The 17,345-nt window shown below is 31.6% G+C and overlaps 1 protein-coding gene across 2 annotated transcripts in view; it reads right to left on the bottom strand.

The window, feature by feature from the left end:
* COL11A1 (collagen type XI alpha 1 chain) overlaps window positions 1-17,345 on the bottom strand; it is a 218,994-nt gene that overhangs the window by 126,617 nt on the left and 75,032 nt on the right. Inside the window, exons 6-14 of one of the 2 annotated variants that reach the window (XM_007977793.3) lie at window positions 15,267-15,383; window positions 14,572-14,664; window positions 11,768-12,022; window positions 10,376-10,438; window positions 8,893-8,934; window positions 7,898-7,960; window positions 5,779-5,853; window positions 4,642-4,725; window positions 2,204-2,260 (exon numbers count right to left, since the gene is read on the bottom strand). In XM_007977793.3, the coding sequence (XP_007975984.1) occupies window positions 2,204-2,260; window positions 4,642-4,725; window positions 5,779-5,853; window positions 7,898-7,960; window positions 8,893-8,934; window positions 10,376-10,438; window positions 11,768-12,022; window positions 14,572-14,664; window positions 15,267-15,383 (849 nt within the window). Of the gene's footprint in view, window positions 1-2,203; window positions 2,261-4,641; window positions 4,726-5,778; window positions 5,854-7,897; window positions 7,961-8,892; window positions 8,935-10,375; window positions 10,439-11,767; window positions 12,023-14,571; window positions 14,665-14,850; window positions 15,004-15,266; window positions 15,384-17,345 lie in introns of both variants that reach the window. The other variant, XM_007977794.3, reaches the window with a different exon arrangement.

The raw sequence follows: 17,345 nt of genomic DNA, 5'->3' as shown, positions 1-17,345 counted from the left end.
TAGACTATAGAGTTAAAAGATATTTGGAAGACTAACAATTTAACATTTTGATGCAAACATCAAATTTGCATGTTTTGAAACAAAGTATAATAGAGTAAATGGTAAAAAGAAACAATACGATTTTTTTTCTCTCAATACCTACCTTCAATAATTAAGAAAGCTGAAACTTTCATACCAAAGAGATAAGTAGATAAAATTAACCAATTTGGGCTATGACATTGAGAATGTGTATATGGTTGTCAATATTTTCTCTTTGCCAACAGGCTATGGAAAATAGGCTGGCCCTTAATGGTTGTTTAATGAAAACAAGAACCGCTAATGTAATGTGCCTCCCTTGTTTCTGCTCATTGCTGCTGTTAGCCTCTATGGATCCATTTCCTTGTGTTTTTCAAGGTAAGTAATGAAATTTCTTTGGATAATAGAGTTTTAGATATCCTAGGACTGATATTTGGTGGTTTTTTTTTGAGACGGAGTCTAGCTCTGTCGCCAAGACTGGAGTGCAGTGACACGATCTCAGCTCACAGCAACCTCCACAACCTGGGTTCAAGCGATTCTCCTGCCTCAGCCTCCCGAGTAGCTGGGATTACAGGCATGCACAACCACACCCGGCTAATTTTCTACTTTTAGTAGAGATGGGGTTTCACCATGTGGGTCAGGCTGGTAGCGAACTCCCAACCTCAGGTGATCCACCCGCCTTGGCCTCCCAAAGTGCTGGGGTTACAGGCTCAAGCCACTGTGCCCGGCCTGATATTTGTAAATTAAATCATATATGGCACTGTTTCTCAAACATGTTTGCCCATAGGAATCAATCTGGTGCACATATTAAAATTACAGTGCTGGTTCTAAATCTGAATCTACAACATTAGAGTCTTAAGTTCAGAGTCTCAGAAATTTTTATTTTTAATAAAATACCTAGGTTAATTCTTCTGACCCCAAATTTTATAATACACTAACATACTACTTACTTTCCTGTTACGTAAATTTGAGTCATTAACAAATAATTAAAAATTAACTCTATTTCATTTGTTAAGTGATATAGAATTTGCCATATTACTGTATTTTGGAAAGGCAAAGTATGATAAAATACATGATAAATATTTAATAATGTGTTAAATTATATAATTTAAATTCTATGAAACATATTATCAGAATATATGTTCCACCTGAGCTTATATGATTGACTGTATATTCCTGCAAAATAAATGTAAAATTTTGACTAAATTATGGTAAATATAAATATAAGGAAATCTACACAATAAAATCTTGAATAAAATACATGCAGAAAAACTATCACCCTAATATAACCAGTAAAACAGATTAAATAATTAGAAGACTAAGCACTTGATTTAAATTTGAATACAATAGTTTTGCTGTGTCTAGTATATACAATACAGATTTTAACTTTCAGAATAACACATTCTGTAAAAAGATTTATTTTCATAAACTATTTTGAAAGTCTGTGAGAGCATATGAAAGCACAGTAGAAAAAAAATTATACTAAAAAGTAAATATTTAAAATATAAATTATGTATCCATCTATTCTAAAATTAATGAGAATCCTGGTTTGAATCCTATGAACCGCTACACCACTTTACATTAGTATATTCTAGTGTCTTTGAAGATTTTTTAGACAAAAATACTTGAAATATCTTAGCTTGCTATCATGCTAGTAAGAAAAACATAATATTTTGTTATTTCCAAGAGTTTCTACAACAGAAAATACTCTCTCTAATATCTGAAGCATCTTGTGGAATACTGAGACAACCTGCAGTTTAAAAAAGTATCTTGCTTGTCCGAAGATTTTGTCGTAATTTTCACAGGCCTCAAATATATTTTTCTTTTTTAACAAACATTTTGTTTAATATAAAATTAAGTCTCAAGGATTTAATGTAAAATATCATTTTGGAAACTGAATGTTAGGCAAATGAATGATACTAATAGTTTAAGAAATTAATATTTGGATATGACTCAATTACATTTTTATTTTATTTATTCAATTTAATTTTTTTTACTGAGACCTTTTGATCAAAATGTACTGAAAACTGAATTGAGAAGGATTTTTATTTTAATGGAAACAACAGCAAGCATGAAAACATACACTATTGTCACCAACCAGAGATAAACACAATCCCTGGAAGAAGTTGCACAGGGAACTGCTAATTTGAAAATTTTAACATATATTATCTTTGTTGGGGTAACCTACCACAGGACCTGGTCTTCCAGTTAGACCCATTGGGCCAGGTGGGCCTCTCAGAGCAATCTAAAAAACAAAATATGTCAAATTCAGTAATATTCTCCTGGGAGAGCAAATTAAAGTACAATATGAATATGCACAAGCTACCCTTAAGTAACATGGGATCAACACAGATTTAATAGCTACATGCTAGAAAGTGTCGGGTTACTGAAGAACTGCAAATTTCTAGAATGACAAAAGAGGTAAATATCAGACATTTTGAAAACTTTTTAACATATAAAATCTTGTAACATATATTGTTATGATTTAATAAAAAATAAAAGTTAAACTAGATTTTAGAACAACTAGTATCTGATAATTTACTATTCTGAATTTACTCAAGAATAATGCATAGCCTTTTTCTCTTAAATGTGTAGGCACAATTTGAGAGACTTTAGATAAAATTATTTTAGCAATAATTTAGGAAAAATCATGATAACTAAAGCCAGACACCATCAAACAAAACTGGTCAGGAAGTGTTATAGTAATATGTGCCTTTTAACAAATCTCAAATATAATGCTATAGAAGAATGTTTTATTTTGTATAATCATAGGCATAATAAACTGATTACATGCACTACTGTTACACTGAATATTAGAAATGTGAAATTAGCATACTTGAAAAGCTGGAACACATACAGTACAAAAGATAAAAATTTGATAGATGTTAAATTAGTATTGTGTGCTACTTTTGAATATTAGAGAGCTCAAGAGATGAACACTTAGATTTATCACAAAGATACCAAAAATAATACCACAACAGAAATAAATGCAAAATCATATTAGAAAAGTGCACGAGATGAAAACAGTAGGATCTCCAAAGTCACTACTGACTCACCATGAGATTTTTGACAATATACTTCTTAATCCTTGAGATTAAATATCTGAAAAATTGAATTATAATGCTTGCTACCTATTTTTCAAGTAGGTGAAGAGGGCTAATAAAATGAGGAATTCAATGACCTCATAAAATATTTAAGTTCAAATAATCACCTTAAAATTGTTCAAAATAATATATTTTATAAAATAAGTTGTAGAAATCTTTAGTAAATTATATTAAATAATTTTAGATTTGCATTATGCCAAAATCTAATAAACAAATATCTTAATTTTTCATTATCTTTAAACATGGTGCAACCAAATAATGATATATTTTCAGATTAATAGACTTAGGAAAGACATAAACAAATATTGAGGATGAATTACAATTTTCACTCATGTTTTCAGATATTTTAATACATGCATAAATTCATCATCATTATGAATAAAAATTTTATCACAGAAGTGATTTATATTGGTTAGAAAGTGGGTAACCATATACATACCAATCATAAATCCTTTATTTTCTTATTCCTCAAAAAGAAAACCAATACTATTTGGCCGGGCACGGTGGCTCAAGCCTGTAATCCCAGCACTTTGGGAGGCCGAGACGGGCAAATCACGAGGTCAGGAGATCGAGACCATCCTGGCTAACCCGGTGAAACCCCGTCTCTACTAACAAATACAAAAAACTAGCCGGCGAGGTGGCGGGAGCCTGTAGTCCCAGCTACTCCGGAGGCTGAGGCAGGAGAATGGCGTGAACCCGGGAGGCGGAGCTTGCAGTGAGCCGAGATCCGGCCACTGAGCTCCAGCCTGGGCGACTGAGCGAGACTCCGTCTCCAAAAAAAAAAAAAAAAAGAAAAAAAGAAAACCAATACTATGAATAAAAAAATGTTATACGAATTCCAATTCCTCCCTGGTCTATCCTTTTGACTTTCTTGTGTATATTCTAATTTCAATGAAACTAATTAAAAACCATAAATGTACTTCTATATTTTATAAGTCTACAAGTAGTGGAAACTTTAAACTAAGAAAAAATCATAAACTGCAATTTTAAAAACATTACAGATTATAAAGATTAGGGTTGGTAAGAAATGTGAAGGTTCCTTTCTTATATATGATGTCCAAGAAATTTAATTTTCTGTGTTACCCTTGATATCTTAGATAATCCAGAAAATTAAGAACAAATGTGTTTCAAATTTTATTCTCTTAATTATAACCAATCATTGACTTACGAGTTAGCAGAGTAAAACTGGATGTGATAGATAAGGTGCACTAGGTGTAAATATATCAATACTCTTGGGAAAAAAAAATTAGAAATCTTGTGTGTTATGGTGGAAGACTGCTAGAATTATATAATGGCAATTATATAATTGCCAATTAGGATCAGCTACCTAACTATAATTTTCAATTAATAAACATTACTACTAGAAAAGTAAATATAATTTTAGCAGTTTTCCAAGTAAGTTCAATACACTATTCAGAAGTAAATATTCTATTAATAATGGTAGCATCTTCCATATGTACAAACATATATACTTGACACAGAGTCAGTCATCTTGTGGGAATGCAAGTTCATCCTTTCTTACCCGAGCCTGCTGAAGAATAGCTTGAGCCTGAGCTTCCTGAGCAGAGATGGTTGGTCCTTTGGAACCATCACCACCATAACGGAACTTGGAAGACATAACATTAAGAAATTCAAAATCAGCTTTGTCAAACATGTTGAATTATGTGCTTTGATCATTAGACAAAAATCACTTAAAATGGTGGGATTTTACAAAATTACAAAGTAACTCCATAATGAATCATGAGATCTAGTTTGTTTTGCTTTTACTCTCTATCTCTTATGGAAGTTCTTTACACTACAGGTTACCAGTTGTAGAAGAAGAAACTAGAAACTGTGTCAATTTTAAATGCTATAATTTCTATACCTCTGGAATAAATAATTGTGACTTTTTAAGCACAAATGCTACCCATTTTATTGATTAATTTGTATAAAATTCCAAATACACCAAGTTCAGTGACGGTTACAGCTCAATCTCTATTTTGTTTGTCAAAATTTTTGGAATATCCATTAATACACAGGAAATTTTCCTTGTGATTTATTTATTTTATTCACCTATTCTTAAGTACTTAAGTTATAAAACAGATCTTCTGTAATATTCCTCTATAAAATTTGCTCCATTTTAACTCAAAATGCAGTACAAATCAATTTTTCATTCTAAGTAATTATTTCTTGAAACTTTGTTCATGACATTGAAATTGATAAATAAAATACACATTTTTTCCCCAAAACACCAGGGCAGCAAAAACTTTACAAAGGAATCTTACAGTAAAGCAAATAATTTTTGAGCAATGAATAATAACACTACTTATGACTATATAGATAATAGATGGTAAATAGTATATTAATGCTATGTTAAAGAACGTATAAAAACATGTTAATAATGTGACTCAGGATAAACCACAATTGGAAATACTATTAAAAACTCTTTTGCTAAGAGTGTAATCAAATAAGGAATTCTTAGTTTTAATTCAGAAATTGATACTTATCAGAATTTTGTTTTGTAAAATTTCCCTGAATTTCCAAATGCTGCTTAATTTCAAGTATTTCTACTTCATACAATGGTTTTTAGTTGATTGCTCTTCAATGTGGTTGAACAATAATCTTTAGAAAAAAGATGACAAAATATCAAGTCATTTCTATAACATAAAAAAGAACATACCGGTAACATCAACATAGTACCAGGAGGACCAGGTAGACCATCAGCCCCTGGTAAGCCAGGACGTCCTGGGGGACCCTAGGAAAAATAAATGAAATAACCAAAATAAATAAATATCAAAATAATAATATTTACTAGAACTAGAATAACTTATAACATAGGTCTACTTTATCTAATTTGCATTTGCCCTTTCCATCTTGTTTAATCTGTTTTTAGTAAGTATACCTAAACAGAATTCCATTCTGTTGCACTAGCTTTAGATTATTTTAATAATGTTTGGTTATTAGTATATAATCCAATTAAGAAATAAATTTTGCTCAAACTTTGTTTGCAGCCTAAAACTGTGTAAAATGAAGAGTTCACATATATTTTGGGGGAAAATAATGTGAGAAAACAAGTAGTACAAGCCTGGTTCTTATAGTTAGATAAAAACAGATTTAAGTAAATAATGAAAGTTTTATTTAAAAATTACTAGGTTTAAGGTATACTTTAGTATTCTTTAACAGCTACATAAACAGTATTTATTTAGTAGAATACGTAACTACATACTATTTTTAATATACTATCTTCAAGAGAGATACTTTTTAATATAGATAATGGCTAATTTTAGCATGCTAATGTTAATCATAGATAATCACTATTTTAAATGTTTACTGATGAAATATACTCAGTGTGTGTATGTGTGTAGGTATGACAATGCTGTCTAGAAATCTAAGGTATGGATGTGAATATAGAAAATATTAAATATGTACTATATACATCTGTTCATAAGTATGTGACAAATAGATACAAGGTATATGTCCATAAGCCTTCAATATAAAGAGACACTTCTACATAGCCATATCATACTTGGCAGGGAAGCAAGCAAATTCAAAAATTAATAAATAACTAGATACAAAATGCTGTAACTCAAAGCGCCCATCCAATATAAAAAAAAAGCAGCAGCACTTTTCAAATGTGAATTTCTTACAAAAACTTAACTCTTAGAAAACTGTTAACGTTGATTCTAGATTGGCAAAATTATATTTTATTTAGAATATTATTTCGATAGATTCTCTACAGGCTTCAAGGAACTATTAAAGTTAAGTTCAAATAATGGCTTCTATAAAGAAGTAATTGTTTCAAATCCTAACAAATCTAGCTTGAATTGTATAATTTCCTATTTACTAAAATATTTCCTACATTTTTAGATCATTTATATGTTTGTATTCATAAGGCACAGTGTAAAGAGATAAATTTATCACCTGATATAGAGTTTAAGGACAGTAAATTACAGAATCCAAAAACGTCTCATGAAAACATGGTGGGATTTAAAAATATTAACTAAAATGACTATTACAAATAAACATCTCCAAAAAACTGGATATATCAAATTAAGTAAGCAGGGCATGTAACAACTAACCTTATGAATTTTATTTTAAATAAAATGTTTCATAATCTTTGCATAATATACTTCTTATGTCCTCTGACCTTAAATAGCTGCCACTCAGGCCAGAATTTCTGAAATATAAAAAAATCTTCTTCCATTAAATTTAAATTAAAAAGTTTTACATTCTTTAAAATGTAATTATATGAAAAGTATAAATTATTTGCATCTCTGGTCCTCTAAAGAACAAAAGAAAAAAAAAGTACAAAGTCATTGGCTACTCAAGGATGTGGGAAAAAAAGAGAAGGGTATTTTATGAGAAGAGTTTGAAGAGACTTAACACAAATGAGATAGTTCAGCATGTAACCCAGCGTTTGATCTTCAAAGTGGAATTTAGATTTATTAACTCATTCTGTCAGCATCCAACTAAATATAAATGGGAATACCTGGAAAAATATGTCTGGAATTCAAATTTGAATACCAGAATCCCTAATGTCATGAGTCCATATCATCAGGGATATTGGCTGAAAATACAAGTTTGATACTAATTATGCCATAGATAAATGCACATTTTTTATCCTCACTTTAAAATAATATTTTAAAAGTTTACTAAAATGTTGTACAGCACTGAATTCATGCTGCCTTTACCCCTCCCACACACAGGAAGAATAACATGTTAAACTTGTAGAATACATTTTAATTATTTTTGTCTGTATGACATGCATTTGTAATGAGATGTCATGTCCATTCACTTACCCTATCGCCCGGGTCACCCGGGGGTCCAGTGGGGCCTTGTAGACCTGGAGGACCCATAATACCCTATAGAGAAACAAAATGTACCTGAATCAGATTCCTAATCTCATTAATATTCAGACGAATTCACCCTAGTCCTGTCGAAGAGTTCATTTATATTTTATAAATATACACTAGTCTTCTAAACAGTTGCCCTATTTATCTTCCTGTGAAAAGACAACATATAGAAACCAATTTGTAGCTAAGTCAGCTGCTCTCAGAGTAGAGGCAAACATTCCAAGGAAAAACAGGAAAGAAGAATATGCCAATGTAAAGTCTCTAAGGTCATATTTGGTCCCAGTTCTAACTGAAGAAATGAAACACTCATAAAATTAGAACTCAAAAGTTTGATAGCCAAGTTGAACATGTAGAAATCATTTAGGTTAGAGGCAATTATATGTTTCATTTTATGGGTAAACATATTTAAATGAATCAGTATCATATATCATTTCAGATGACAAGAGTTTAATTCCACAAAAGACAGAGGATTTATTACAGGGTCTTATCAGTGCAATCACCTGAGAATAAACACACTGAGCAACATCAGCCTTATCAGGAAACCACAATGGAATCTGATAATTACTCCCCACAGAGGTATAGATAAAGCAGCTACAGTCTACCTAGAAGTCCCTATTCCGTTTGTTGAGATATAATTATACCTCTGCAATGAAAATAAGGATGACTCTTCTTTACTTTTATATATTTCAGTAGAAAGATAAAAGTGAGTTGAGAAGATGCAGATCATCTAAGCAACAAAATTATTTAAAACAAAATTTAAAGAGTATTACTTGGATAGACAAATCAGAAGGCAGTTCAAAGGCACCAGCTCCTCTGAACAAATGTTTTTCTCTATAGCTCAACATTCTAATTAGTCTAAAATGTTCTCATTCAGTAATTAATAGAAATCTTATATATGATTACTTTAAATAGACAAAAATAGTCTTAAAACATTTACATACTGCAGGTCCTGCTGGTCCTGGTGGTCCTTCGACAAGCATGCCCTGTAATAAGAAAAGAGAACATCTCTGCCAGGGAAATATAACCCCCAACCTCTTAATTACATGAATATAAGAGAACACTATATCATTGCATATTAAATAGTGAATTATCTATTCATACCATTTAAATTAATTACAAACGTTTTTGCACAGGGAAGGAAAGAAATTCAAAATGATAGAAGATATAGCCTGTGTCCTCAGAGAATGTGTGAATTAAGTGGAGTGGAAATGAATATTTAGATGAATAATATTACAAAGGAGAATATGCTAAGTGCTTCCAACAAGAGTACAGACAAAACACTCTACCAAGGTTTTTGTTTTTGTTTTTTGTTTGTTTGTAGCCCACAGAATAATACCTGGCACAAAACAGAAACTTAGTAAATATATGCTGTGTAAATGAATGAATGGAAAATAAGCAGTTTAATTCAGGAAAATTACAGAAAATTCCAAGAAAAAGGAAAATGGATAAATATGATATAAGCAAAGGAATAAAGAGCTATTCAGAATAAGAACTCAGTTCTAAAACATTTATCATTCCACTCCATCTTCGGACTGCTGAAAAGCTGTAATGTTATTTAAAAAGGGGGTTAAAAATGTTTATAATAAGGATGGATTCATTCTGAAAGAAATATTTTCAACGTTTTTGTGAGCATGTTGCATGATTTTGGAGTAATGAGTAGATGGTCAACAAGGTCCTTAAAACTGAGTCTTTTTATTCTTTATCATTTCTCTTTCTTTTATTATTATTTTTTGGAATTTTTATGTCCTTACAGTTTCTGAAATGATTTTTATGTTGTTCTACCTTCAGTTCTAATACATTAGTTTTTCCGAGTTATTTATTAGCAGGAAACAATGGTAAAACTCCTTCCAAGTAAGAATTTGTTCCTTAGCAATATTATTATTAATAAAAATATTTATACAAATTTTAAAAAAGTAATGTGGAATTAGAGATTCTTCTGTAGATGAAAAGGAAGTAAACAAATTTTATAATAGCATATGACACAATCTGGATATGTAACAAGTGTGTCATATATTTCAAATAACGTGAAGTCATAGAGATTAGATAAAAATATCATTGACTTGGAAAGCAGGAAAGCTGAAAGTCCTATTATATCTGATTGATCAAACATTTGAAACCTCAGGAAAATTACTTAAGTCCTTTAGATCTCTGGTTCTTTAGCTTTACAATGAGAGAATTAGACAAGATAAATTTCAGCTACTTTCAAATTCTGAAATTCTGCAGCTCTATGTTTTGTTTTATTGAAATTCTCCTGTCTAGACAAGACCTTACTAACTTACTTATTTGTGGTGAATTGCAAACATCTGGACATCAAGATTATCATTAGTAATCTTGGTAATACATGAATATACATAATAATTTAACATAATGGTGGCTCCTAAGCAATTTTACCAACCTTTAAAGTGCATTCACACCCCTACTTACAGGTTCAACCACTGCTGGTTCTCCTTTCTGTCCTTTCTCTCCATATGCTCCATGGCCATTTATCTGTTGAATGAAATATTCAAAACAGCCTGAATGTCTGTAAGGTCATTTCTTTATTTCTTTTCTTCTTCCTTTTTTTTTTTTTTTTTTTTTTTTTCTTTCTTTCTTTCTTTCTTTTTTGGAGACGGAATCTCGCTCTGTCGCCCAGGCTAGAGTGTAGTGGTGGGATCTTGGCTCACTGCAAGCTCCGTCTCCCAGGATCACGCCATTCTCCTGCCTCAGCCTCCCAAGTAGCTGGGACTACAGGCGCCCGCCACCACGCCTGGCTAACGTGTTTTTGTTTTTGTTTTTGTTTTTGTTTTTGTTTTTGTTTTGTATTCTTATTAGACATGGGGTTTCACCGTGTTGCCCAGGTTGGTTTAGAACTCCTGAGCTCAGTCAGTCTGCCCGCCTCTGTCATACAAAGTGCTAGGACTACAGGCGTGAGCCAACACGCCCAGCCAGCCATTTCACCTTTTTTGTTTTTTTGTTTTTTTGTTTTTTTTGAGACGGAGTCTCGCTCTGTCGCCCAGGCTGGAGTGCAGTGGCGCGATCTCGGCTCACTTCAAGCCCCGCCTCCCGGGTTCACACCATTCTCCTGCCTCAGACTCCCGAGTAGCTGGGACTACAGGTGCCCGCCACCTCGCCTGGCTATTTTTTTGTATTTTTAGTAGAAACGGGGTTTCACCGTGTTAGCCAGGATGGTCTCGATTTCCTGACCTCGTGATCCGCCCACCTCGGCCTCCCAAAGTGCTGGGATTACAGGCATGAGCCACCGCGCCATTTCAGTTTTTAAAAAGACAATTTAGTAAAGTAAACACATTTAAAATAACCTATTAAAATATATTTTTAAGTATGAAGACCTATTGAAGGCTTAAGTAGGGCAAAACTTAAAAGATAGGCATAAGAAGCATTAATACTGAATCTTAAAATGAGATTGAGCAATTGCCTCTTATAAACATGTTTTGTAAAGACATCTACAGATGTCAGTGATTATTCCCAGGCATCAAGGAATGACATCAAATTAAATTTGATGAAATAGTCTAAAAATCAGACTTGCTACTCAGAATAAAAACAACTATGTTTTAATCTTATCAATGACAAAATTTCTGATGCAATTCTATTCGAGATTTTACTTTCAAATAATGACTCCAAAAGTGTGGCCAACAATACAATTGCTGAAGATTCCTATGTGAAAGAATCTAAGAAGTTGTCCTAGTGGTAATAGGCATTCATAATTTATATAAAAGCTCAACCTGCATTTTAAACCTGAAAAGACATTAAGATGGACATGGACATAAAAATATCCCATAAATAAGACATACAATGACACAGAGCATAGTATCAACTTACGCTTGTTTCTGTAATATCAGTTTCTGCTGGTACACCTGGACCAAATTCTTCATTAGGGGGCCTTGTTGGTTTATCTTCATATTCTTTATATTCATAAAAATCATATTCGCCTAAATCTCCATCTACCAGAAGATCAGAGTCCCTGTCGTCTATTTCTTTGTTTTCATATAGTGTATCCTCAGAATTTTTCCTCTGGGAATCATAATCCTCTCCCGTTAGATATTCTTCAGTAAATATTTCTTCAACTGGATTTGGCTATTAATTTAAATTTCAAGGAATTGAGGAACATGAAGTTTATTGTTAGTAAAGCAAGGTAAGCATTTAAATTACAGTTTGATGGCATGTGATGGGATGAGATTTTGTTACTACTCAAGCAACTCTAAACACCTGGAAGGTCGTCTTTCAAGTATCATTGAAAGAAATACATTTGTACATTGCTATGTACAAAGAGATATTGCTTTCAAAGCACTTTCTCCAATAAACTGCAAATATTCACATGGAATTAACATGTGTATTTGCTTGTTCCATTGGAAAAAACATGTTAGTCAATTTCATATTTACTTCATAGTTTAAGATTTGAACAATAAAAAATTGTATGGAGTTAAATCTGTGTTAATTTTTTTTTTCTTTCTTTCTTTCTTTTTTTTTTTTTTTTTTTTTTTTGAGATGGAGTTTTGCTCTTATTGCCTAGCTGGAGTCCAATGGTGTAATCTCGGCTTATGGCAACCTCCACCTCCTGCGTTCAAGAGACTCTCCTGCCTAAGCCTCCAGAGTAGCTAGGATTACAGGCATGCGCCACCATGCCTGGGTAATTTTGTATATTTAGTAGAGACGGGTTTTCTCCATATTGATTAGTCTGGTCTTGAACTCCCGACCTCAGGTGATCCACCCGCCTTGGCCTCCCAAAGTGTTGAGATTACAGGCGTGAGCCACCACACCTGGCAGCTTTGCCTAATTTTTAAATCTTACAGAACATCATCATGAAATAAATTTGCTACAAGGATAAGCCATGTAAGTTTGAGTCTCATCTCATAAATAAAATAATAATATACCAATATCAGTATAAATAGAGATGTGTCATTACAATGATTATGCAGAGCATTTCTTATGTAGGGAAGTAGCATGACACCAAAGAGTTCTTTAAATCAAATAAAATAAATGATAGCTATCAACATTTAAGACAATGAAATATAAAATATCACTGTACAATTCTCAAGAAGAGTAAGGAATAAATATTAATTCTTAAAAGTGAGAATTATGTCAATAATACTTCCTCAGAGACATAGATAAAAACTGATACATTTTTTCTCTTAATTCCTTACTAGTAGAATAAACCTGAATCTGACTTAACATGTTAATATTTGGTTTTATTATGTTCGTGATGAGGCTCAAATTAAATAATTTATCTTGTTACTTTTTATTTTTTTGAGATGGGGTCTCACTCTGTCACCCAGGCTGGAACCGAGTGGTACAATCATACCATTCTGCAGCCTGAGACTCCTGGGCTTACATGATCCTCCTGCCTCAACCTCCTGTGTAGCTGGGACTATAGGCATGCACCACCATGCCCAGCTAATGCATTGATTGATTTATTTGTAAAGACAGGATCTTGTTGTATTGCTTAGGCTTATCTTGCCAATTTGTAAATTTCATTTTTAGGTAACTGATTTTCTATTCCATAGTAAATCTAGATGACAGAGTAATATTAGATAACAGTATTACACAATCTTGTGAATTAAAATATGTAGATAAATGATTAGTAACTTTTCACTAAAATTAAATGTTCAATAACCATAATTTTTTGGATTCTTAGATAAGGAGTATATGCTGTCTACAGAGACTGCATAATATCTAGGGTGAGAATATTGCTATAATCATAGCTCGGCACTAAAATGCTGGATAAATTTGGTTAGGTAAATAAACATCTTGAATCAAAATACTCATTTTTTTGGAAAATTATTAATTTGAGGTAAAAGAAACTTAAAATGCATTCTCATTCTAAATATTTATTCTCAATTTTGTGTTTTCATATAAAGGCCTGTTGAATCTATTTGCCTCATTGTGAGATATTTTACATAAATTTTCTCATAACTAAATTACATTTCTTATATTCATTTTCTGATAAAATTAAACCAAAATGTATACCAGATATTTAACAAAGTTAAACTGAATTGTATGTTGTATTCTTCATGATCAGAATGCATGTACAATATGAAATTCAGGATGATTAATTTTTACCTACATGTACTTAAATATTTTCATAGAAAATAATGGAAAGATTAAGATATATTAGTTTAATAAGAATTAATATTACATTACTAACATTCGAAAATGTAGTTATTTAAGTCCACTAAGACTACATTTTCTCAAAATGCTCACTGTCATAAAATGCATGATTATTCATCAGATGGAGTAAAATTCTAATTGTATCCTTTGATGATACAATTTTCACTTTAGAGGATTCTTCTCACAGAAGAAAACATGTTGTGAATACCCTTAGTCACAACATGTTGAAAAGCTTGCTCAATTCCAGGAGCAATTAAAAAAATAATAGCAGCCAATTCAGTTTGATCAATTTAGCATCTGCATGAAGCAAAGAGTCATGCAAAACCTGAATTGACATTGATTTCAGATGAACTGCTTTTAGTAATAGTGAACCATTGCTATGGTTTCTCTTACTTTAGTAAAAGAATTAAAACATCAGATGTTTGAGAAATTATAGATTCTTCCAGAGTGAAGTATATCAAAATAAATTACACATTTAAAAAGTAGGACTGTGATTTAATACTGTCTATGTGTATTACCTCATTTGTCCCAGAAACACGCCTAGGAGCTTCTGTCTGGTAACTTTCCATTGTTCCATAGTTGTATTCTTGAAAATCATCAACGATATTTGCCTAATGGTAAATTCAGAAGAGAATTAGCAAACATGTAAGGTAATCCCAAATGTATGGAAATCATGATTTAATTGGGTTATAGTATTAGCCGAGTGAGTATTTATCTAGTTGGGTTAAGACTATGACTCATGATCAGAGATCTTCCAGCTTATCTAGGATAGATCTTGATTGCTTTTTCTTTGCTACCTTTACCCCTAGTTTGGCTTTTGCTGATGCTTGATAACTTTTCTTCTTCTTGGATGAAAATTTTTCAGATTTGGGGGGTGTAAACTTTTTGGACTTTTCCTTTGAGTTAGTAGCCACTGTCCTCATCTTCTTTTTGAAATTGGATTTCTTTTTCTGTAAAATGTGGTGAAAGATGGAATGGAAAACATAAATAAACAAGGAGGGAAATATAGAGCATAGATGAAAGGAAGGCTAAGCAAAAGTGAAATGGACATCATTCTTCAAAACGGCTACTGTCAAATAAAAATCACAGTTATTGGTTCAGAGAAATAAGATGAATGAAAGGTTTATGGTAAGTTTGAGGAGCAGTCAACATAAGGAACCACAGGATGACGAACAGCAGGACACCACATACACAGGCACTGCTTTGTTTTTACCTCCGTCTGTGCTATTGTCTCCTCAGTTACAGTGGGTCCCTCTGTTACACTTTCAGCCTCTTTATACTCTGCTTCCCCATACTCATAGTCATATTCGATTATATCCTCTGGTTCATACTACATTGCAAAGGAAAAAATATCAGGCAATTGTGTTAGTGGTAAAATACTATTCACAAAGTGAGAACCATCTTAACTTTTACATAGTGTAAATGTTAAGAGACAAGAAATTAATGTTATTGATGAGTTATTTTTGCATTACATAGAAGTATTATACTGTCTTATACAGAGTATAATAACATAGGAGTGACAAAGCACATTTCCTATGAGCAGAATGGTGATTAGTATCACAAGAAATCAAAAATGTGGAATAATAATTCAAGTTCTTAATTATGGAATGTTAATTGAAACACAGTAATTATGTACTTGAACATAGATGTCAAATATTAATTTTGATTTGAAAAATTGCTATGCAATGTTTCTCTATAAGAGCTCTACGGTAATTTCAATGAGAATTTTTCATTAAGCTACATGTCTAAAAATAAAAATGTTGAGAGTAGTTTCCCTAAGTATGAAAGGATTTTCGTATCTATTGAGAGATGGGAAAGAGGGGAGGAGGGAAAGGGAATACAAAGAATATTAAATAAGTATATACTCGATTTGAAAAACTGTAACCAATGGGAAAATAAAATCTAAAATGTATTAAGAAATTCCTAATTTCCTTTAGACTTTCCTAAGATCAAACAGAGTACAAAATCCTTGTGAGACATTAAGGATTCAAAATTAGATATGCTTATAATTAATGCATAATTTCAATATTTAAAATTGCTGCCTTTTTCTCTATCGAAAAAAGGCATAACACTTAGATATATTAAAAAACATAATAAATTCACATTGGAAATAGTATTTTATACTAATTTCTTCTATATTAAAAGATTTTAATTAAGGTATGTTTCCTAATAGAGAGAGTTAAAAGACAATCATATATATTAAATAATGAGCAAAATAATGTGCTCAAATCCAAAGCTCCATATCTTTATAAAAATTTTAATTTTCAATCAAGAATATAGATATTATTAAACTTAAGTTAAATTTAGATTTTAATCAAAATAACTAAATACACTAAATCTTATGTAGCATAAAAATTAAGCAGTAAACTAAACAAGTTAAAACTCTAAAAAAATTATGTGTGTGTATATATATATGTATGTATGTATATGCATGCCAGGGGCAATTTATATATAATTGCCTAGGGCAAACATACATAATAATACAATAATACATATAATAAACATATATAATAATACATATAATATAACAACATGTATAATAATACATAAAATAATATATATTTTCCAGGGACAATCTATACATAATTCCTTAAGTAATATATTTGATACAATTCCATTTATGTCTCAACGGGATCTCTCTTCGCATTTTAACCATTCCCTTTTAATCTTCCAACAAAATAACTGTTGACCACAAATGTTTTAGAAAATTGTGATCACAGTGCCTTCTAATAATAAGCTCTAGTAGCTTATAGAGGAGTTATGAATTACAAAAACCATAAGTAAATGCATAAAGTGCCAATTTTAAACCTGGACAACTTAAATGCATTTTAATTGAAATCTGCTATTCAAAGATATATATATATATATATATATATATATATATATATATATATATATATATAGAACTGTACCAAAGTAGTCAATTAATTTTATATCATGTTTTTCTCTTATAGGATAAATTATCTTCTAATTTTCATAATTCTGTTCTTTATTTAAACTCTCCAAATATTGACTAACCAGACTGGTTATGAAATAATGGAGAAAATAACAAGTTAACTGCCCTAGACACTAAAGCACATCTTTCTGGGTTTTGTTTGTTTGTTTGTTTGTTTTTTGTTTTATTTTGTTTTGTTTTTGAGATGGAGTCTCGCTCTGTCGCCCAGGCTGGAGTGCAAGTGGAATGATCTCGGCTCACTGCAACCTCCGCCTCCTGGGTTCAAGCGATTCTCCTTCCTCACTCAGCCTCCCGAGTAGCTGGGATTACAGGCACCTGCCACCATGCCTGGCTAAT

This window comes from Chlorocebus sabaeus, chromosome 20, assembly GCF_047675955.1.
Source record: "Chlorocebus sabaeus isolate Y175 chromosome 20, mChlSab1.0.hap1, whole genome shotgun sequence".
Classification (NCBI taxonomy): Eukaryota; Metazoa; Chordata; class Mammalia; order Primates; family Cercopithecidae; genus Chlorocebus; species Chlorocebus sabaeus.
This window is presented reverse-complemented; position numbering and strand designations above follow the sequence as displayed.